Source organism: Camelina sativa, chromosome 11 (genome assembly GCF_000633955.1).
Source record: "Camelina sativa cultivar DH55 chromosome 11, Cs, whole genome shotgun sequence".
NCBI lineage: Eukaryota > Viridiplantae > Streptophyta > Magnoliopsida > Brassicales > Brassicaceae > Camelina > Camelina sativa.
In genome coordinates this window covers 17,830,990-17,853,626 of record NC_025695.1, presented here as the reverse complement: position 1 = coordinate 17,853,626, position 22,637 = coordinate 17,830,990, and the positions used below count along the sequence as shown (strand labels likewise).

Genomic DNA, 22,637 nt, shown 5'->3' with positions numbered 1-22,637 from the left:
TGGTACTTCTTCATCCAGTGAAGGATTTGAAATTACCATTATGCCATTCGATGTTTCCTTCTTCTTCTTCTTCACCGGTCTGAAAAGTGAAAAGCTATGACTTTTCCGATCGCCGGCGTTAGTGATGAGCCTCCTCTCCGCGGACGCACTTGGGTTACTTCTCAAGAACGCAATCTCCACGAGTTCCTTGCGTTTGGGTCGCGTCGTCCACGCGAGAGTCGTCAAAACCCTAAATTCACCGCCTCCGCCGTTTCTCGCGAACTACCTCATCAGCTTATACTCAAAACTCGACCATCCCGAATCAGCTCGAATCGTTCTCCGGCTCACGCCTGCTCGGAACGTCGTCTCTTGGACCTCGCTTGTCTCTGGACTCGTTAATAACGGCCACTTCTCCACCGCTTTGTTTGAATTCTTCGAAATGCGACGAGAAGGTGTTGCTCCAAATGACTTCACTTTCCCTTGTGCTTTTAAAGCTGTGGGCTCTTTGCGCTTACCCGTTACTGGGAAACAGATTCATGGGCTTGCTGTGAAGTGTGGAAGGATACTTGATGTGTTTGTTGGGTGTAGCGCTTTCGATATGTATTGCAAGACTAGGCTCCGAGATGATGCACGGAAGTTGTTCGACGAAATTCCTGAGAGGAACTGTGAAACTTGGAATGCTTACTTATCTAACTCTGTGACTGATGGAAAGCCTAGGGAAGCTATTGAAGCGTTTATAGAGTTTAGAAGAATTGGTGGGCAGCCAAATTCGATAACTTTTTGCGGTTTCCTTAATTCTTGTTCTGATGGGTTACATTTGGATCTAGGAAAGCAGCTGCACGGGCTTGTGTTCCGATTTGGGTTTGATTCAGATGTTTCAGTGTACAATGGGTTGATTGATTTCTATGGGAAGTGTAAACAGATTCTTTGCAGTGAGATTGTCTTTGCTGAAATGGGAACGAGAAATGCTGTTTCTTGGTGCTCATTGGTTGCTGCATATGTGCAGAATCATGAGGATGAGAAGGCGTCTATGTTGTATCTACGTTCAAGGAAGGATATTGTTGAGACCTCTGATTATATGATCTCAAGTGCTCTGAGTGCGTGTGCTGGTATGGCAGGTCTTGAGTTGGGAAGATCTATACATGCTCACGCTGTGAAGGCGTGTGTTGAAAGGACTATCTTTGTTGGGAGTGCCCTCGTTGACATGTATGGAAAATGCGGATGCATTGAAGATTCAGAACAAGCGTTTGATGAGATGCCTGAGAAGAACTTAGTGACTCTAAATTCACTGATTGGAGGATATGCTCATCAGGGTCAGGTTGATATGGCATTGGCGTTATTTGAAGAAATGGCACCACGTGGATGCGGTCCGGCTCCAAATTATATGACGTTTGTGTCCTTGCTTTCCGCTTGTAGTAGAGCAGGGGATGTGGAAAATGGTATGAAGATATTTGATTCGATGAAGAGTACTTATGGCATTGAGCCAGGTGCTGAGCATTATTCCTGCATCGTGGACATGTTAGGGCGAGCGGGAATGGTAGAACGAGCTTATGAGTTCATAAAGAAAATGCCAATTCAACCGACGATTTCTGTCTGGGGTGCTCTTCAGAATGCTTGTCGAATGCATGGTAAGCCACACCTGGGAATACTAGCAGCTGAGAGCCTTTATAAACTTGACCCTAAAGATTCAGGCAACCACGTTCTGCTTTCCAATACGCTTGCAGCAGCTGGGAGGTACGTGAACCGTATTGAGAGTTTCGATGTTCCATTAATTTTGCTAGGTTGGAATGTTATTTTGTTTTCGGTTACTTATGATCTAACTAAAGTACTACCGATCAATAATAGGTGGGCGGAAGCGAACACCGTAAGAGAAGAAATGAAAGGCGTAGGGATCAAGAAAGGAGCCGGGTACAGTTGGATCACAGTGAAGAACCAAATCCATGCATTCCAAGCCAAGGACAGATCCCACATAATGAACAAGGAGATTCAGACAATGCTGACCAAGCTAAGGAACGAAATGGAAGCTTCAGGGTACAAGCCCGACCTGAAACTCTCGCTTTACGATCTGGAGGAAGAAGAACAAGCAGCGGAAGTCGCATACCACAGTGAGAAATTGGCTCTAGCATTTGGCTTAGTGGCTTTACCACTCGGTATTCCCATTAGAATCACCAAGAACCTTAGAATCTGCGGAGATTGCCACAGCTTCTTCAAGTTTGTCTCTGGTAGTGTCAAGAGAGAGATCGTTGTGAGAGACAATAACCGGTTTCATCGGTTTACGGATGGGATATGTTCTTGTAGAGATTATTGGTAAATTATTATCAGTTTATAAGGTTAAACACTTCTTTATATCTTTGCAAAACTAATAGAGTCAACATACATATCGAATATGATCATCTTCTAGTTTCAAAGACTTGGTAAAATCCGCGTTATAAACACATTTTAAAAAAAGTTGGAGCCAGCTACGTTATGGAGATTTGCATTCACTACGTGACCTCCTCTTAAGTCCTTGATACACAATTGATTTGCATGTATAAATAAGCATTACCAAAACATTTGATTCAAAAAATCAAACAAACCAAAAAAAAATGTCTAATTTTCTAAGGAAGAAGCTTTCACACCTCTGCTTCTCCACCTCCGGTGTTCTCTCCCCGTCGATTCCTTCTTCTCCGATCATCGTATCAAACCACAACGCTCCATCTCATCATCTTCACAAAACCCCCTCAATCTTCATCAACAACTTCAACTCTCTATACGATCACCTCTCTGTTTCCTCTCCTCTCCACCGCCGCCACAGTTCCGATAACCCCGCCGGATTGTTCTCATCTACCCGCCGCGACGAAGAGGAAGAAAACGACGACATTTCCTCCGCCGTGTCAAAACTATTAACCGGCGGAACAGCGATCATGAAGCATATAGATTCACCGGATCCGTACAGAGACTTCGGACGGTCGATGAGAGAGATGGTGGAAGCCAGAGATTTAACGAGAGACGTCGCCGCCGATAGAGAGTACTTGCACGAACTGTTGTTCTGTTATCTCTCGTTGAATCCAAAACATACTCACAAATTCATCGTCTCTGCTTTCGCCGATACACTCCTCTGGTTACTTTCTCCGTCTTTGCCGTCGCCGGAGAGATATATTTTAACTCAATCAAATTAAATTTTTAGTTCCTCTCTAATTTTAATATTTGGGCCTGCGGGCTAAAGGCCCATAATTGTAACAGCTCTTACTATATTCATTACTTCAGAGATATGTGAATTATCCACAAACGAATTAAAAAAAAATTCCCAATTTCGAAAAAATGTCACTGACCGCACAATTCTCGCCGCCGGTCACCGGAATAACCAGGAGTCTCCGGGATACGAAAGCTTCACCATCCACTCGCCATGTATTTCTTCCGATTCACACTGAGATTAGAACTCCGGCGATGAGATATCTTAAGAAATCGTCGTATTTTGTGGCTAAGGCTATCGAACAGAGACGGGATACAGCTGGATCTGAATCGGAGTCAGAGGCGACTCCGTCACCGGCAGAAGAGAGCGGAAGCGGAGGAGATAAGGAGGTGGATATTAGTGCTATAGGAGCGGAGATAAAAGCGGCGATGGAGCAGAGGAAAGCAGCGGAGGAAGAGAAAGGGAAGAACGAGTTCTGGAGTGGAGTGGCGGATGAAGTGAAGGAGATCGAGTGGCCTGCGTTTCAGAAAGTTCTGGGAACGACTGGTGTTGTGCTTGGTGTTATCGCTGGTTCTAGCGTCGTTTTGCTCACTGTTAATTTCGTTTTGGCTGAACTGTCTGATCGTGTGTTCATCGGTAAAGGTGTTCAAGATTTCTTCAGCTGATTGCATAAATTGAAACATTGTTGATTTGTGTAGATGAGCATTACCTTCTTCTTCTTCATTGTCCTAATCTTTTATACTTAATAAACCTCTCAAATTCAGAAAGATTCTTAACTCGTGGCTTTGGCTATGTTGGTTTAGTTCTGATCATGAAACATAATGATACTGACAAAGACTTGTAAACTTCATTAACAACAAGTGGTTCACACAACAAATAGAGAAGTTTCATTTTTAATTTTTATTGTCACACAAAATAAGATACAGATAGAAGCAAAGACGCACTGCAACTGCAGATGAAGAGCCTCTGTAGGAGAAACTGTGGACATCTCTTTTATTTTGGCGTCTCTTAAGAAGAAATGGAGACTTTTCAAGCCTCGAAGGTCATAGATTCCGCTTCTTTCCTTGTTGCATCGAATAGGACTGTCGATAGATACCTCTCCCCGAAACTCGGGAATATCGCCTGTAGAATAGTTCAGTAGATTTAGTTTTACATCAGAATGAAAATACTATGGACTTAAAAAGTTGAACACTGGTTTTGCTTGTTTCTTGTTTCTAGGGTTTTGTTAGAGCTTTTTTAGCTTTGGGGTAATAAATAATAATATAACCAAAGAAAGAGCTTACCACAAACAGCTTCCCAGCGTTTTCTGGCTTCTTTGCAAGTTTGATTGCTGCAGCTGCTGCTGCACCAGATGATATTCCCACCTACAATTTTTAGCTTTTGTTGTTAGACAACCGTTTTTTAATATGAAATGAGAATCTGCTGCCAACCCGATACCATATGAATTATGAACTACTGATCCTAGTGAAAGCCACATTTGTTTCTGTGTTTTGAATCTTAATGGCCTCAACTTATCTAAGTAAAGATCAAGGGACAAAAACGAATTTGTAGCATCGCAGAGGATTGTGATCAAGGTAAAACTCATTCACTGTAACATATGAAATACTTACAAGAAGTCCTTCCTTCAGAGCAAGTTGCCTTGCCATGTCGATGGATTCATCACTTGAAACCTATAGAAAGCAAAGGTGGAGGGAGGCAAGTCAGAAATGTTGCTCTCTCAAATCCAATGTGTTTTGCTATTAGTGAAATAAAATTGGAAAGATGTCATACCTGAACAACTTCATCTATAAGATCAACATTCAATACACTTGGTATAAAGCCAGCTCCTATCCCTTGAATTTTGTGAGGGCCTTAAATCATTTTCAGCAAACATCTGGTGTTAGTCAACTCCAATATACAAACAATGAAACATGAGGCAGACCGAAAAATGAACAACATGCATGATTAGAGTTGAAAACGGAGTGGAGGAACCAAAATCACCTGGCTTCCCACCGGATAGAATAGCACTTTCAACTGGCTCCACTCCATACAGCTGACAGAAGTGAAAACAAAATGAGCAACCGTGCAAAGACACACCAATTAGATAACAAAGCCAATTGTATGAGACAATGGAGCTCTGAAGTCTCACCTTGACGTTGGCATTCTGTTCTTTAAGATATTTTCCTGCACCTGTAATGGTACCACCAGTACCAATCCCAGAAACAAAGCCATCGATCTTTCCATCAGTGCCTTTCCATATCTCAGGTCCAGTTGTCTCATAGTGAATCTGCATAAGACAGTAAAGTTCATCAGCTTGAAAGTTAGATATCACACAAACCAGATAGCACTACTAATGAATAAGTATTCTACCTTTGGGTTGGCAGGGTTCTCAAACTGTTGGAGCATGTAACCGTTGGGTGTTTTGGCCAAAATCTCTTCCGCCTTAGCGATAGCTCCTTTCATGCCCTTGGCTGGGTCAGTCAAAACCAACTCAACTCCAAAAGCTAAGAGAATGATTCTTCTCTCAATACTCATTGAAGCTGGCATCGTAATAATAAGCTTGTAGCCCTTGGCAGCTGCTGTAAATGCTAATCCAACTCCGGTGTTTCCACTTGTTGGCTCAATCAGCACACTCTACAGAACAAACAAAAACGTTAAAACCAATCGAAAACCAAAAAAAACCTCAACATAAAAATAGTGGGTTTGGAGAATAAACCTCTCCTGGTTTGATAAGACCCTGTTTCTCCGCATCAGAAATCATGCTAAAACCAATCCTGCAAGAAGAAACAAGGTTTACACAAAAACCGAAACGAGGAAACATGGCATAGTTCAGTACAAAAAGCAGAAACCTGTCTTTGACGCTGGAGCAAGGTTCCATCATCTCAAGCTTAGCAGCAACACGACCAACACATCCTTCAGCCACGTTGTTCAAATACACCAATGGAGTGTTCCCAATCAACTGAAGAAAGTAGTAAAACAGAATCAATCAGTCAAATACATGAACATGGAACAAAACGCAACTCCTTCGAATCTGAAGAGTGAAGAACTTACTTCAGTCACATCTTTAGCAATTCTACACGCCATGATTCAAAGCTTCACTGCTTAATTCACAAAGAGATAAGACCAAAAAGGAATAAATCATCCGAATCAATTAACCAAAACACCAATCGAGTTTGTCCAACACTCAAAAACACCAAATCACTTAGATTCTCAACATCGGAGTAAGCTTAATCCGATACAATTAGCCGATCAAAACCAAATATAAATCGAAATCGGTAGAGGTATATAAGCAAGCAAATCAAAAAAAGTATGGGACGAAGAAGACGATGATGATACCTGAGTGCGAAAAAAGTCAACAGTTTGACCAGAATCCGTTTGTGAAGAAAATGGAGAGAATCGTATGGACTTGAAAACCCTCGAATGGATGATTATTATGATGAAGACGACTCTTTTACAGGTGTCATTCACATGCTTTCGATTTTATAAAACGCGGTGGTTGGTCACCAAAATCTTCTTCCCGGTTATTTCCGGTTTTAACTCTCCCACCTGGACATTCGGTTATGTTCGATTTAAATCGGTTAACATTTTTTTAGTTTCGGGTTTTCGAATTCGGTTCACTTTATTTTTTTGTTCAATTTATTTAGAACAAAAATCCTATAATTATTTTTAAAACTAATACTATAAAAATTAAGTATATGCTAAATATGTTTTTCTACATACAGCTTTGTTAGAAAATTTTGCTATTCTGTTTAAATTTATGTTGTCATTGAATCAAAATAGTCATATTGCATGTATAATTTCTACTTTGTTCATTTTCAAATAGTTATTTTTTAGTTAGATGTTCTTAATCATCAAAACCCTCATATACAGATTAACATTTTCTATAACCTTTTTTTTAAAAAAAAATCTTGTTGAAAAGCAAAAAAACTCTATTTGTTGTTTCATTAGTTATCTATTAATAAAATATAATTTTACATATTGCCTTTTTAAAACACATACACAATTATTATAAAATATCTATATATAGTGAACCCAATTTTTGGGCCAGCTGTTATCATCAACATATAAAAGAAAAAGAGAATTAATGGTTCATAATGTTTGGTTAACAAAAAATTAATAAAAATGGTTCAGATTCAAAGCATTTGATCCTACGGTTGAGATTCAAGTTTTTTATATATATATTTTTCAATGTTTGTGTTTTTTTTTTCCGCACCCCTTCACATCCATAGTTTGTAATGATTAATTCCCACATTTATTGTGTTCATATATAAATTTAATAACCTTGATTTTTTTGCTTAAAATCTGAGTTTTAATTCCTTCTTCATTAAAATATAGTTGTTGATACACTTATCTCGTTTTGTTATACAAAATCTGATTTTTTGTTGTTTTATCGTAACCATCGTTGTTGATACGCTCATATTCTTTAAAATCTTAGTATTTTTTTAATTGAGTCCATAATTTCAATTGTTGTTTTTGATTTTAACAAATTTTTTCTTTGTTATATTGGATTTGTAACACATTAAATCAATGATAATATCTATAAATTCGAATAGTTAACATATAGTATACAAACAGATATAATAACTTAGTTAAAAATAACAAAATAGTAGAAAAAGAGAAAATTGCAATGCTACGTTGTATATTCATCTTCTTACATGCAAATAAATTAAAATATATAATCAACTATTAAGATTAATTATTTCCAATTTTGATTTCCTCTTACGGCAATACTTGGGTCGCTTACCTACTTAAAGTAAGAAAGATACATCAAGATTGATAAATTCTTTGCTACATAAAGCAAATCTTTGGTATCTTTTAATAGGTTCAAGACATTTAATAATGTCTACCACAAAATACTATTTTTATTACTATTTTCTTTGGTATCTTTGGTATTCTCTTACTATTTTTATTTTTTGAAATATATACAGCATTTGAATCAAGAGCATTATAATTTCTTGGATCATAGATTACGAGCAAAGGTATAGTCATTGAAATTATTCATTTCTTTTTAATTTCTCATCATCTCTTCATCAATATTTCCATTAATATAATCAATTTTATTTTCAAATATTTGAGAAATTTTACTCAAAAACTTATCAATTGTTTCGTTGTTAGAATTATTAAAATTTGTTTACTTTTTCCTTTTTCTTTCTTTTTTCATAGCCTAATGTTTACCCATAAATATAACATGCAGTAAATACAAATACAACTTGGAATAAGAAATTGATGAATTTATAAATTGCCATACACTTTACAATGTTCTACTGACCTTGAGTAAAACCCAATTTTACTAGTAAACAAAAAATCAATTAGTTATTAAGAAAAATATATGTATATAAAAAATCTGCATATTAGTAAATGAAATTCCTTATACCTGCACTTAATCGATAATTTTCTGATTGCTAAAACATATCCAACTTTTTTTTTTTGATTCAGTATAAATTTACTCCATTTTGAAGTGTTGAGTTTTTCTCTATAATCCTATTCTATTTTTAACTCAAAAATAGAAATCTCCAAGTTTTATACCATCTCCATATTTATTTCTAAATTCTTTCGGTTAAAATATATTTTTTTCCAACCCAAAATAGGAAGCTTCAAATATAAAAATATTATTTATTATTATTTTTACAACAAAAATAAAATACTAATTTTTAATTTTTCTTTATGTTTAGAATTTTCTATTTTCAATTAAACTAATTCGTAGATCTTTATTTTCGAGTTAAAAACCTTTTATAAAAACAATTTTTATCCAAGGTCAAAAAAAAAAAGAAAAGTTTTATCCTAATCATATCGGAGGAGGACGAGCTTCGATGAAAATCTCAATAGTTTACTGTTTCTAAATTAAGGTTCGGTAAATATTATGACATTTTTTAAAATACTTATTTTTCTATGTCATTATTCAATATTGGTATATTCTAAACCATGTGTGAAAAAAAAACGATTTAGGAGGAATTCCGGTTTGATGTGTAGTTCGGTTCGGTTCGGTTCTTATGCAGACCGGTATCCAGAATAGATCATCAACGTTATCTGAAGTTATCTCCGTAGAGACCACAAATAGTTCATCACTCTCACTCAACGCAAGAACTCTTTTGTCTCTGTCTCACAGTCATGGCGACTCTTCCTCTCTCTCAAACTTCCACAATCTCTCTTCCTAAACCTTATCTCTCCAAACCCTTTTCAATCCCACTCCGTAACGGCACACTCTCAACAACAACAAATCGCCGGGACTTTCTCAGCTCCTCCGCAAGGATCGTGGCTCGGTCATATAAAGTGGTGGTGGAGCACGACGGCAAAACGACGGAATTGGAGGTTGAACCGGACGAGACGATTCTATCTAAGGCTATTGAATCAGGCCTTGATGTCCCTTACGACTGCAACCTCGGCGTTTGTATGACTTGTCCGGCTAAGCTTGTGACCGGAACGGTGGATCAGAGCGGTGGGATGCTGAGTGATGATGTGGTGGAACGTGGCTACGCGCTTCTATGTGCTTCGTATCCAACTTCTGATTGTCACATTAAGATGATCCCTGAAGAAGAGCTCTTGTCTCTCCAGCTCGCCACTGCCAACGACTAATTAATCATCTTCTTGATTGAATTCGGTCCTTTTGGTGTTGTTTTGTAACGAATCTTTGCTATAGAGACTTTGAAATCTTGAATTTTCAAACAAGAAAATGGTTTTTTATTTAAACATTGCAATTTGGATGGATAAGGGGAAATAAAGTGATGTACATTTTGTATCAGACATAACATAATCCATAGTACTAGTTTTGCCTTTGATTCCTCGAGTCCATAATACTAGTCTCAAAACTGAATCTCCAAACGAAATTACAAAATGAATAGTACTTATCCAAGTAGAGTCTAATGGCATAAGGGACTACTCCATTTATATTGCCAGAGAGAAGGTAGCAAATGAATCAAGGCGAAGACATGTAACAAACAGAGCATTTCTGATTAAAGAGGAATCTATCTTAAGTACTGAACTAATAGTTTGTTGATTGAAACATTAGGAAAGTAAAAAGATATGTATAGTTTAAATTAACAAACACACAAGAGGGTAGCATACTACTAATTCAGAGCCAGAGAGAGAGTGTTAAGCTACAAATTTTAGGATTGAAAGAAAAGAGAGACTACAATAAACACGTAGAGACAAAACGTAGACACAGAGACACCAGGGATCTTGTCTAAGCAGTAGTAAGCATGCTGAAATGTTTGGTTACTTACCATCTTCTTTTTTCCTTTGTCATTGTCTAATCAGTAGTAAGCATGCTGAATATGGTGGTGCTGGTGGTGCGGGTGAGGATGGTAAACTGGAGGGGGTGGAGCAGCCACCGGACTGCAGTATGTACCATATGCTACAGGATAACTGACTGGAGAAGCTTGGTACGATCCATGAACCACCTCAGGTGAGTATTGGTATGGAGGGCTCCTGTTGTTGTAGATTGTAGGTGGGGATGTGGTGTATGCTGCTGGTACACCATACTGAGGAGAGTGGCTTGGGGATCTGATGAATGTTGGTGGGGGAGGGGGGAAAGAGGAGACATATGCGTTTGTGATACGCCCTGCTTTCGCTGGTGGCATTGGACCGTTGTAGCTTGCTCGGGTTCTCTTGTTGGCAGGAATGGCTGCTGGTTTTCTCTTCTCGGTTTTGGTCTTCTCAAGCTGATCCAACCGCTTTTTGAGATTCTCGGGAGGGAATTCTTCCTCGAGTTTGTATTCTTCTATGCATTTTAAGACTGCTCTGAGTGCTGATTGCTCCTTGCGCGCCACAAGATGCTAGGCAAATATTAACAACTTGTCAGAAGGTTTACACATTTCTAAGAGAGTCCATGGAAGAAACAAGTTACACTAATCCCTGCAACGGATCCAGAAAAGAAAAACTTGAAACTGAACCCAGATAAACCAGTAACATAAATGAAGGGAAGTACCGCAGATCGGCCAGGATTGTTAGAATCCTCTGTGATTAAAGCTGTTGCTTTCTTGGCATCCCTCAAATAAGCTTTGAGCAAAGGAACAGGAGGGAACTTGTGTACAAGACCAACTTCAAAAGTGAAATGAACCGCATCAAGCTGTTGTCCCCTGATGATTAACTCTTCAATCATATCTGTTTAAAACCATCAATCTCCATTTCAGATAATACTTTACAAGTTCCCATGAAACAATATCATAACCTTCCATGAAGTTTTATGTACTAAACAAGAAGTAGCAAAGAAAGGTTACCAGGCATTTGGTCACCCAAACCAACTGAAACAGCAAGCTTAGGCATCTGTTTACGCCAAGCTGAACCAACCACAAGCTTCCTGTAAAGAGCAAGATCATCCTTCTTCACAATTCCAAAAGTCACAAGATGCTGCAGAAACGTATGAACATCAGGTGTTTTAACATTCTCTATCCCTCCTCTCTCTTCCAAGCTCGCCTTCCACGTCTCAGCAATCTCCTTAGCTTTCTCCTTAACGCTCGGAGTTACAAGCAGCCTCGACTTCCCCATCAATGGATCAACCATAACTGGAATCAAACTCTCAAGAATCACAACACAAGCCCATCCGAAATCATTGCTCACTTTCTCTCCACCGCCTCTTTTATCAACCGGAAAAACCTCAGATACAGCCTCAAGCACTAACTTCGGCGGATCCACACAATCGACCAACGCCGCCGGAATCTGCGACCGGAGATTCTCCAATTCCTTCTTCCTCGCAATCACAAATCCCCAGAATCCTCTCGCGTCCATCTTCAAACAAATCGATTTCAGCGCCGCCGATAGAATCCCTTCCCCGTCGCCGTCGCCGTCTCCGTCGTCAACCTCTCCAGTATCATCATCATCATCATTCGCCGTCGCAGTATCACCACCGTCTCTAGCTTTCTCCAGCGATTCCAACGCGGCTCTAGCTCTCTCCTCAACTTTCCCCGCCGCGATCTCGACGCTGTGGTCTATAGTGACCTCACGATGCTTAAGCAACTCAATCGAAGTCTGAGTCTGAGTATCTAAAGTTTCAATCATCTGTTTCAAAGCTTCAGATTTCTTCATCAGACTCTGCTCCATCGAAGTGAAATGTTCAGAGAGCTCTTTCCACAGAAGATTACAGCTCGTCATCAGAGACGCCTGCTTCTGAAACTCGAAGAAACTCGGCTGAGCTGACTCAACCAACTCGCCTGGATCGGGGGAAGCCTCCATCTCCGGTTAATCGGGCGGTTATTAAACTCAAAACTCAAAAAGTTCGGTTCGATTTTAGCAGAGAAGAGGAAGAAGGTTGAACAAAGTGACAGAGAAAACCTAAAAATGGCAAAGGGTATAATAATAAGAGAAGAATGATGACGTGGATAAGTGAGAAAAGCGACACGTGTCATGGCGTCTGTAACGATGGCGTGACTATGACAGCCATCTAGAGTGCGTGCGTACTTTTAATGACGGCAGCAGCAGCAGTAGCCAGCCACTATACACATTCATGATTGGATGTTGTTGCTATCGTGCACGGAGGAGAATGCGTAGGATAAGAGGCTTGTGTTGATATGTAATTGTGTTACCGGAGAAGCTCTATCAATTAATACTCGTTAAATTAATAATCTTTATAAATTAATAAATTTATTCGGTTCCAAATTAAGATTAATGTAATTTTGGACATAATTCGATAATATAATAAAATAATATTTTTTTAAAAATCCTTTGTAAATATATGATCTCATCAATGATATAAATTAATAATTATATAAATATATATATATACACACATTAATTTTTATTAGAGTTTATTTTTAATATTTTTACTGTATAAAAATCTTTGAGTACTATTTTCAAAATATGATAATTGCTATTTCATTTTAATTAGTTTTATAAAAATATTAATCATAATGATTAAATTTTATTTTTAAATTTTTTTTTACCAAATTTAGAAAGTCTCTTTATAAATTAATAATTATTAATTTATCGAGAAATTAAAACCTCTATAAATTAATAAAATTTTATGGTCCCACCATTATTAATTTATAGAGGTTTTATTGTATGTATGTCCAGCCGTTTAGGTCTTTGGATTTTCGGTTTGGATCAGTTCGAGTAATTTGGATCTCAAATTTTAAGGGTTGGAATGTTTAAAATCCGATTGGACTTTAAATGTTTTTCCGGATTGGATCATAAGTTAAGTTTAGTTTGGATCTAAATTATATTGTAAATCTAACTTATCTAAACTTTGTTGGAGTCATTACACTCAAATAAATATGCGTATGTATTGCTTCGGTTTAGCGAAACACAACTCATATTCTACATACAATCGATCGGGTTTTATTGAGTAAACGAAACCGTGTCAAACCGGGTTTTTGGATCGGTTTGGATTGAAATTTTGGGAGTCGGATTGTATCCCTTGCTGGTGACGTTAAGAAAAGGTGTGGTAAACCGGAAATGTTTTGTCGGTTAACGTATTCGTTTAGGTGGAACCAAAAAAAAAAAAAGGAAAAGAGAGGGAGTAAGAAGTAGGGCCGCCAGACCCACTGACCACCACATGCGTTGAGTCAGAAGACAGTGAAGCATTGCCGGCATAAATGTATGCAAAATTGTACTTTACGATATTTTTAATTTTTTGTAAAACGTATAGTAGTATAAAAGAGAATGTTGTTGTTGGTATTATTATTCCAAGAAAAGAACAGAGAATTAAAGTTGTACGTATGGAGAAGAGAACTTGTAAAATGGTGGTGTAATGAAATAGGCATGCGTTGAAGTTTGTTGGACCCAACGTGATGTTTAAGTAATCACACACACACAAAAAATCCTTTTTACACTAATTATTAGTGTTTTTACATAATAGTACATCATTACATTAGTAGTAGTAGTAATTTCACTAATTTGATAACATTTATTATAAAACCCAAAAATTCCGAGCCAAACTCAGTTAGAGATGTGTGTCATGTGTGGTCATATATAGCCTTTAAATCACATGTAAATTTTTGAAGTCCAAAAACATGTTTTATACTATTATGTTATACATTTTGTTCAACTCTTTCATTATATATAAAAAAAAATAGTTGGAATATACGTATGTGAAAAGTTTAAGTATTTTTTGTCATCTAATCCAACCATAGTTAAAATATCGTAGTAGATAGATTTAAGGACTTGGATCTTTTCAACTTATGAGGTGAATTTTTAAACCACTCACTAGTAGAAGAATATATTATAACTATTGTCTTACGTTCACAAATTAAAACCTAAACTAAAAGAAAAACCATTTCTATATCACACAGTATTGGACCACAACACTGAATAAAACCTATTGTGGAATTGCTATACGTGTTCACGATTGGAAGCACTGCTATATCATGGTGTTCTCAAAAGCAGACACTCGTAGCTACTTCTTCGAATCATGCCGAAATTATCGCACTTCATGAAGCAAGTAGAGAATGTGTGTGGCTAAGATCGATAAGTCGACACATTAAATCAAGTAGCGGAATTTGTCATAATACAGAGCCAACTATCTTGAAGACAATGTTGCCTGTGTTGCTCAGACAAAGGAAAGATATATCAAAAGTGATATAACCAAACATATCCCTCCAAAGTTCTTTTCATACACTCAAGAACTCGTGAAGAATAAAGACATTGAATTCAGATATGTTCGATCATCTGAGAACTCTGCAGATCCCTTTACAAAGTCATTACCCACGACTATGTTCAGGAAACATGTCCATAATATTGGAATGCGTCGTCAACAAGATCTGTAAGATGAGATCCTGATCAGCCGAGGGGGAGCTTGCGAGGTTGTACTCTTTTTACCTTACTAAGGTTTTTCCCATTGGGTTTTCCTAGAAAGGTTTTTAACGAGGCAACAGAAGATATTACGCAAGGGATAATAGTGACACTGGTCTCCAAGGGGGAGTGTTACAAAAGTCAACAAAATAAGGAGAACATAAAAAGTCACAAAAGGATGCGTACATGTGAAAAATATTACGTAACTTCTGTAGAGCCCACCGTCACTATGCACACATAATAACTTACTTTTTTACCTCTATATAAACGATCGAATTCGATCATTGTAACATACGAATACAACTTACAAAAATTTTATTTATAGAAAAAGTAAAATCTCTCTCGTCCCTCTTTTACTCAGTATCCCAAACTTTCTGCGGATATAAAATTTCTCTCTATTATTTATTATATTCACCATAAAAATCAAACACTTATTTTATAACAAAACCATATTTATTTGAAGATATATGAAAAAATGGTCTAAAACATTAAAAATGGATAATATTATTTAACAACTTGGGAGAGATAGAGAAATCAAAAGGTGAAACATCTTTTCTTCTTTTTTTTTTGTTCGATGCATGCAACACAGGGTAAAAACTACTTCTTATTTGATTAATATTTTTCATACTAATCCATATATAAGACTAAATAGTCACCAACACAGATATATGAAGCTTTGAGTGCAAAATAACAATTACTTAAGACCTATATAGCCCATGACTAAGTTAGCCACCAATTAACAACCAAATCTTAAGGCAAACCATTCGCACAAGATACTCTTCCCTACCACTATCTTTACTCTAGAAAACAACCATAGAACTCTGAATAGCTCTTTCGCATGTGACTTAAAGATAGCAAAAGGAGATGCCATTGGCTGGCCAAAAATCAATCACCACTTTGCGAGTAGGGTAAAGAAAAGGGGGAAAAAAGCACATGAAGCTAAAAACATATATATCACCAAATCTATCAAGTTTCTAAAAGCATCAAGAGCATTATCTTAAAAATTTCAAGGATTACTTTCAATATATGAGAATCATATCGCATACTTCATATCAAATGTTTAATTAAGTTGTAAGTTTTAGGCCATGAAAATTGACTTTGTCCAAATCTATCACCGTAGCCAGATAACTATAGAGGCTAATCTATTCACAATTTTCCCCCAATTTTATGTTTTCTATGTCGTTCACGGCTCATCCTCGATTACATTCCTTTTTTTTTTGTCATTTGAAATATATATTAAAGGGAAATAAAGGTGGAATACATGAAACGCCGGCAGGACTTTAACCTCCGGAAACTAAGCCGATGATACTTTACCCCCGGGAAAACAAACCGACAAGGCTTAAAGCTCTCGGAAACTAAGCCCCAAACTTGGGGAACCCAACAAGGAAATAAAGAGATCTAAAACAGGATAGTAGATATTACACAGAGAAATCAAACTTCTTTTTGCCCGAACAAACCAAAATCGCAATCTTGAAAGACTATGAACATCTTGCCTCACTTGTTGATTTAGAGTCTTCAGAAGATAAACCTTAGGGAATCTTGAGCGGCGTGACGGAAAAACCTCAATTCAGAGATCGTCGGAAACGCCATGGTTGGAAATGTCAACTAAGTGACTAGAACCAGTAAGAAGAACCCAAACCTGGGCGGATCTCGCCCTAGATCCGATTTGTTGAAGCTGTGTGAGGAAACCTAAAACAATAGGTCGCCGAAACCGAATCACCACCACACCGACTGTGGGTGGCTTAGAGCCATCGCAATTTAGGCCATAGAGAGCTCAGGCAAAGAAGAAAACTGAATCTTGCAACAAAATCAAACAACCCAAATCCTAGATCTAAAAAGAGAAAAGCTGGAAAAATCAGAGATCTCTCCACAAAAGAAAGAAGAACTAGAAAATTAAGCAGAAAACTAAAGCCGAACCGACGCCATGGCCGCGGTGGCCCACACGTGCCGGTCGGAGACAATCCTAAAACGGCGGCGAGTTCTTAAGAAGAGAGAGAGGAAAGCAAATATTAAGAGAGAGAAAGGGGAGAAAAAAAAAAGTGTTTGCCTCGATCACATTCCAGCCTTTCTGTTTTTTTACAACACAAACTGCAAATGTGAGAAGCTTCAAGTACCAATTATTATAGACGGCGTATGGCTATGGGGTCCGAAGTAAATCATATTAGATTCACATGCACATTTTAATTTTAGATGTGCTTGGATTAACATGTTTAAAGAAGCAATGAGCAACTTTTCATCCAAGAATAAATGCTTAGAACCGCTACATGTTACCTCTACTAATCTCTCTCGTATCATTTATTCTAGGCGATTAATCATAAAGAAATCCCAAAAGACTGGCAACTAATAAAGACTACTAGATGAATACCCGTGCACTGCGCGGATTATTTTTTAGCGATATGAATAATTACATTTTCACTGTCATATCAGATTATATATTAAGTAGTCAAAAACGAAAGTACAAACCATGGTGATCAATATCATGTGACTAAAAATTTGGAGTAGCCACCACACATGATTGAATTTTCTTTTTCTCTCGCATTGTAACGTAAGGGAAAAAACTGTAGTAAATTTGGCTAATTCCCAAATCTTATAATCTATTCTACCTCTTAAGAATCAAACACAAAATAACCAATTTCTTCTTATTATGTAGTAAGATTACATTTAACAACACACACACCTTAGATACATAAAATATAAATTTAGACAAAATCCGTAAAGTTCACCATAGTGAGAATGAACTTGCAATCATGTGTATAGTTGAGCAGATAGAGTCATAGAAAAAAAGTTTTCAGAGAAGGAAAACAACACAACAATGTAAAATTAAGAGAATTTTATTTTTTCTTGTTTGTTATCGAATGAGAATGAATATAATCACTTACAAACTATAATTAAAAGAACTAATTAAACATCTTTCTCTATATATTCAAGATTCCTGCCATATAAGGATTTGTTTTATTTGAACCTGCTACACCATACCAAAGCAAGAAATATAGAAATATATAAAGAAAACAGTAAGCAAAACATAGTATGCAATTCTCATACTGAATAAACTAACTTGTAATCTATTTTGAGCAAAAGATATAAACCATTACTAATGCATTGACATAGTATAGGTAAGCTACAAAAAATAACCAGTTAAAACCAATATAAATTTGTTCATGTGTGGATATAGACCCTTGAGAAGCCTAAAAACCCACAAGTTGTACCCATCAGCATTTTGGAAAAATAAGCATACTAATCAGTTCCAATTAGATAATTTCTAGATGACGTTAAGATTGTCTTAACATTAGTATAAGACAATTTTTTCCTTTAGGAAATTGAGTCCTCTGTTAACTTCAGCATTCTAATCTATATTCTAAAGCCAAGTTCCGTTGCTGATTTCTTCAAAAAAGTACTATATGAATATATTTGATCTTCAAGTTCTCATTTTTTTGTAGTTGACCTTCATCTTCCACATCTTCTTCGTTCACTACAAAAAGAAAACAGCATGATGTGAGAGATATTATAAAGGAGCAGTTACTACAAAAAATTAAAGCAAGAGAAAGTGAAAAGGGTCGAAGTAACAGTTACTACGAAAATCAAGCAAGAAAAGACGAAGAATATCAGTCAAACAATATAAAATTTTCAAAATGATAGGTTGATTTTAGTCATGGACATGTGGCACTCTCTCCATTACTGCTGTGGCAGAAGGATGGAGAGAGTTGGCCAGCTTTCATAATATAGATTAAGACTATCAAAATGACTAAAGTCAATTATTTAACAAAGACATGTTTGCAGACCGCAGAGCTTTCATCATATGATCATGAACATATAAAATAAGAAGATATCAATACCAAAACCGAAAAACCGAACATATTACTAGATTAATGTCAAGAAAGAACAATAATCTGAAATAACCAATTAGCTATAGATAAATATCATCACTCTGCACCTAAACATCAACAAAGAACTCACATGTATTATGTGTTAAAAGTAGTCTACAACAACAAAGTACAAATTAAAGCTGGGCTGTTTCTTCCCAAAAGCTAATCTTAAATACATAGACCTTTGCAAATGAGCAATGATCCAGCACTAGCAGGTTTGACACTGTAAATAAGACAACTGATCCTTGCTCAAGAACTCCCATCAGTCTACTGAAATATTTTTTTTCACCGCCTCTTACGACCGTGACAAGACTCCTTTTGAACTGCAAATATGCAGTAAACCTAAAACGTTAGACTTGTTTTCTCAGCCATATTTTGCTTCTTTCCAATACTGAATGATGCCAAGGATTTTTCTGTTTTTTGTTATGATGAAACTTGGCATCTTGCAATTAATATTGGAAGATGAATGAGAGGTATAATGTAATGTGTATGTGAGTGCCTTTTTCTGAGGTAAGAATTTGAATAAGATTAGTTTTGCAATTTAAGAATCAAAGCCAAACCTTGGTATTGTCCCACCGCGACGTGGATCAGACTCTGTTGCTTGTCGGAGAGCCCTTGCAAAGGCCTTAAAGGTCGCTTCTATTATATGATGAGAGTTTCTACCGGCAAGCTGTCATGACAAATCGAAATAAGAGATAAAGGTTCAAAACATCGGCACATTATAGAAAAAGACTAATGAAACATCAATTTGCTGTTATTTTTCTTGCTTGCTTTATCAGCAATTACAATCGTACCTGTCGGATGTGAAGTGTCATACCAGAAGTATTCACCAACGACTGGAAGAAATGCTCCACCAACTAAATAAGAGAAGATTCATTTAGTGAATAGTGATTCGACAAAACCAAGAACCCAAAAATTAGAAAAAACCCTGAAACTGTATGAACCTGAGTGTCGTATGTTCCTACTCTCTGAGTTGGTATCTCTAAGTTGTAACCAAGATATGGTCGACCAGATAAATCCTGCCAAATTACTTGAAAAAACAAACAAACTAGATAGATGCAACACCAAAGTTTAAAGATCTGCATTATACCAGAGAAACATGAATAAGTGCTTCATCAAGAGGAGCTGTAAAATCGCCAAAAACGGTTGATCCCTTTCCGCTCCCCAAGTGCATTTAACAAAGCCTAACCAGACACAGACAAAAGAAAAAATTAGCAATCACAACGAATGCTACTCACTCATCAAACTTACTGAATAGAAGACAAAAGAAGAAAATTCAGTTAACTACTAAACTGTTCCAATGGCAAGAGCAACATCTTCATTAGTATGATGATCGTCGATGTGAGTATCACCAGTAGCTCTTACATGTACATCGAAGAAACCATGTGAAGCAAGTTGCTAAACACAAAGAATCCACAAACACACATTTTATCAAAATTTCAAAGACTCACAAGTCACAACAAACAGAAATGAAATTGAAAATGTTTAAAAAAGCAAACTAACATCTAACATATGATCAAGGAAAGGGATCCCAGTGGAGCTATCAGCAACTCCATTACCATCCAAATTAATCTTTACTGATACATTTGTTTCCTTTGTATCTACCTGATTCGATTGGAGAAGAGGTAATAATCGCCGGGAAACCGTTATCTCCGGGAGGAGGAGGAGAAGCGGAGGAGATAGATCGAAGAGGACGGTGAGAATAAGGTTCCATCCGTAGGAATCGAGAAGTAGGAGAAGAAGAAGAAGAAGCGATTGATGTTCGTTGAGGAGGAAGTAAAACCCTAAAGCCGAGATGTGGTCTCAGAAGCTGAGCCGGCGAAGAAGAGAGCTCCATTGGTGTGGGTACTAATAACTAGAGAGAGAGACAAGTGTGAGATTTTGCTACTGTAGAAACTATAACGACGTCGTATAACATCCGTGCCTTTGTTGTAAACTACAGATACAAACATAGAAATGAAGCTATGTTTGCCTTTGCTCTAGTAGCTTGTCTGGTCTGCGAAGGCATTTGCAATTGCAACGCGTGACAAGTTCGATGCTTCCAGGGCAAAGGCATTGATTGAAACAGAGAGCGAGTATATTATATATTATTATTAATTTATACAGAGGTTTTATACAATCCATCATATGAGTATATTCTAGTATATACTCAACTCACATATATGAATTATATGATATGATAGATATACAAACTGGTATACTGATTGATTAATTCTAGTGAAGACCGGTGTTTGACCAAAAAAAATTCTAAAATTAAAAATAAAAACTAAAAAATTATTATATTTAATCATTTATGGTTTTTATCAATTAAAAAATATTATATGTAATATCTAAATATTTTTTATATATTTTTAATGTATTTATTCTTGGAGGATTTTCAAAAATACCTCTTTTCCAATGTCATTTTTCAAAAATAACCTTTTATGTTATCCATTTTCAGAAAAACTACTTTTCTATATATAAAATAACTAAATTCTAAGTTTTAAACTCCAAATACTAAATCCTAACTCCTCAAAACTATATCATAAATGTAAAATAGAGAATCCAAACCTTAAAAAAATTCTAAAAATTAAATTAACATTTTTATACTTAGTTAATTTTCAATTTTAAAGCTAAACTAATAGTTAAATAAAAATCACTGATAATTATTTTCAAGATATAATATAAAGTCATTTGCAAAAATACTCTTATTCTATACCCTTTTGCAAACATACCCTTAAATCAAATATATTGTTTTGCTAAAATGAATTTTTTTGTATCTTTATCTTTTATATATTAAAAGTAAATATTGTGAATTTTGTTGTTGTTGTTTATATGTTATTTTGAGTATGTAAATTTTAAAGTAAAGAGTATCTAAAATTTTGTATAACATTTACCATGCAAAATTTAGAGTAAAGAGTCATATACTCAATCTTTTGCATATTATTTTCTAATGAAAGTAGTTGAACTTGATTTTATAAATGAATAATTAAAAATGAATTTTTCTATCTTGAAAATAATTATAAATAATTTTTATTTAACTATTTACTTTAGTTTGAAAAATAAAAAGTAACTAATTATAAGAATGAATATATTAGAGATATATAAAAAATATTTGGATATTGAATAGAATATGTCTTTTAATCATGAAAAACCATAATTGATTTAGTATAAATTTAAAATTATTAAAAAAAAAAATTCAGTGTTGGTCAATGCTGGAGTCAACGTTAGTCTTCGACGGAGTCAGTTAATCGGTATACTGGATTATATATTTATGGTGTTGACCGCATAACGTTATATAGTTTATGCATGTGGTCATATAATACATATACTTGGTGTAGTTAGTTATACAATAATATATTTGGCATGGGAGTATGCATTCTTTGATACTAGACATCTTTTTTCCTAATATAAGTGAAACAATGTTTGCCTTTGCTCACGTAGCGTGGTTGGTCTGCGAAGTCACTTTAAAGTGCAACGTGTGACGTGTTCGATGCTTGGAGCAAAGGCATTGAGAGAGAGAACAAGAGAGATGGTGACAATAAGTGATGCTTCTGTAAATTAATAACTCGAGCTTCTATAAATCATATGAGGTATTCTAAAATACCTCTTTTCATATTTTATCTCTAAATCTACAAGGTGACTTATAAATAGTTAAATTGATGGAAACGTTGCTTTATATTAGTTGAGATAACATTATATTAACTATATCGAAACGATATTTCCTTTGGCTCTCGTAGCTTGACTGGTCTGCGAAGGCACCGTAATGTATAACGCATGACGTGTTCGATACTCGAGCAAGGCATTGAGAGAGATAAAAAGAGAGATCAAAATATATATAGATAAAATAATAATAACCGTTTAGCGGCTAATCATATGAGGTATTCTAAAATACCTTTTCTTTTTTTCTTTTCCAAACAACAAAATTAAAGAAATGAATTTAC

The 22,637-nt window shown here is 36.1% G+C and overlaps 6 protein-coding genes and 1 pseudogene across 8 annotated transcripts; 4 read left to right on the top strand and 3 right to left on the bottom strand.

Annotated features, from left to right (window-relative positions):
* Nucleotides 32-2,327, top strand: LOC104723691 (pentatricopeptide repeat-containing protein At4g14850). Its single transcript, XM_010442081.2, has 2 exons — nt 32-1,713; nt 1,825-2,327. Exons 1-2 carry the CDS (start codon nt 125-127, stop codon nt 2,288-2,290), a joined length of 2,055 nt encoding a protein of 684 aa, XP_010440383.1. The 5' UTR covers nt 32-124; the 3' UTR covers nt 2,291-2,327.
* LOC104723689 (transcription repressor OFP11-like) lies at nt 2,407-3,262 on the top strand. The gene has a single exon (XM_010442077.2). The coding sequence runs from the start codon at nt 2,565-2,567 to the stop codon at nt 3,135-3,137; it is 573 nt and encodes a 190-aa protein (XP_010440379.1). The 5' UTR covers nt 2,407-2,564; the 3' UTR covers nt 3,138-3,262.
* On the top strand, nt 3,189-3,918 carry LOC104723688 (preprotein translocase subunit SECE1-like). Its single transcript, XM_010442076.2, has one exon. The coding sequence runs from the start codon at nt 3,280-3,282 to the stop codon at nt 3,814-3,816; it is 537 nt and encodes a 178-aa protein (XP_010440378.1). The 5' UTR covers nt 3,189-3,279; the 3' UTR covers nt 3,817-3,918.
* Nucleotides 3,977-6,602, bottom strand: LOC104723686 (cysteine synthase 1). Of its 3 annotated transcripts, none has more exons than XM_010442074.2 (11): nt 6,467-6,600; nt 6,182-6,231; nt 5,980-6,089; nt 5,847-5,904; nt 5,501-5,764; nt 5,280-5,417; nt 5,132-5,183; nt 4,922-5,001; nt 4,762-4,821; nt 4,435-4,515; nt 3,977-4,273 (listed from the first exon to the last, which is right to left on the bottom strand). In XM_010442074.2, the coding sequence occupies exons 2-11, from the start codon at nt 6,212-6,214 to the stop codon at nt 4,181-4,183; spliced, it is 969 nt and encodes a 322-aa protein (XP_010440376.1). In that variant the 5' UTR covers nt 6,215-6,231; nt 6,467-6,600; the 3' UTR covers nt 3,977-4,180. The 3 variants fall into 3 exon arrangements, with proteins under 3 accessions (XP_010440376.1, XP_019087804.1, XP_019087803.1); XM_019232259.1 differs by having other exon boundaries at nt 6,182-6,228; XM_019232258.1 differs by having other exon boundaries at nt 5,847-6,089; nt 6,182-6,228; nt 6,467-6,602.
* LOC104723685 (ferredoxin-like) lies at nt 9,169-9,906 on the top strand. Its single transcript, XM_010442073.2, has one exon. The coding sequence runs from the start codon at nt 9,239-9,241 to the stop codon at nt 9,701-9,703; it is 465 nt and encodes a 154-aa protein (XP_010440375.1). The 5' UTR covers nt 9,169-9,238; the 3' UTR covers nt 9,704-9,906.
* On the bottom strand, nt 10,098-12,399 carry LOC104723684 (FRIGIDA-like protein 4b). Its single transcript, XM_010442072.2, has 3 exons — nt 11,347-12,399; nt 11,055-11,230; nt 10,098-10,902 (listed from the first exon to the last, which is right to left on the bottom strand). Exons 1-3 carry the CDS (start codon nt 12,296-12,298, stop codon nt 10,381-10,383), a joined length of 1,650 nt encoding a protein of 549 aa, XP_010440374.1. The 5' UTR covers nt 12,299-12,399; the 3' UTR covers nt 10,098-10,380.
* LOC104723683 lies at nt 18,735-20,974 on the bottom strand (annotated as a pseudogene).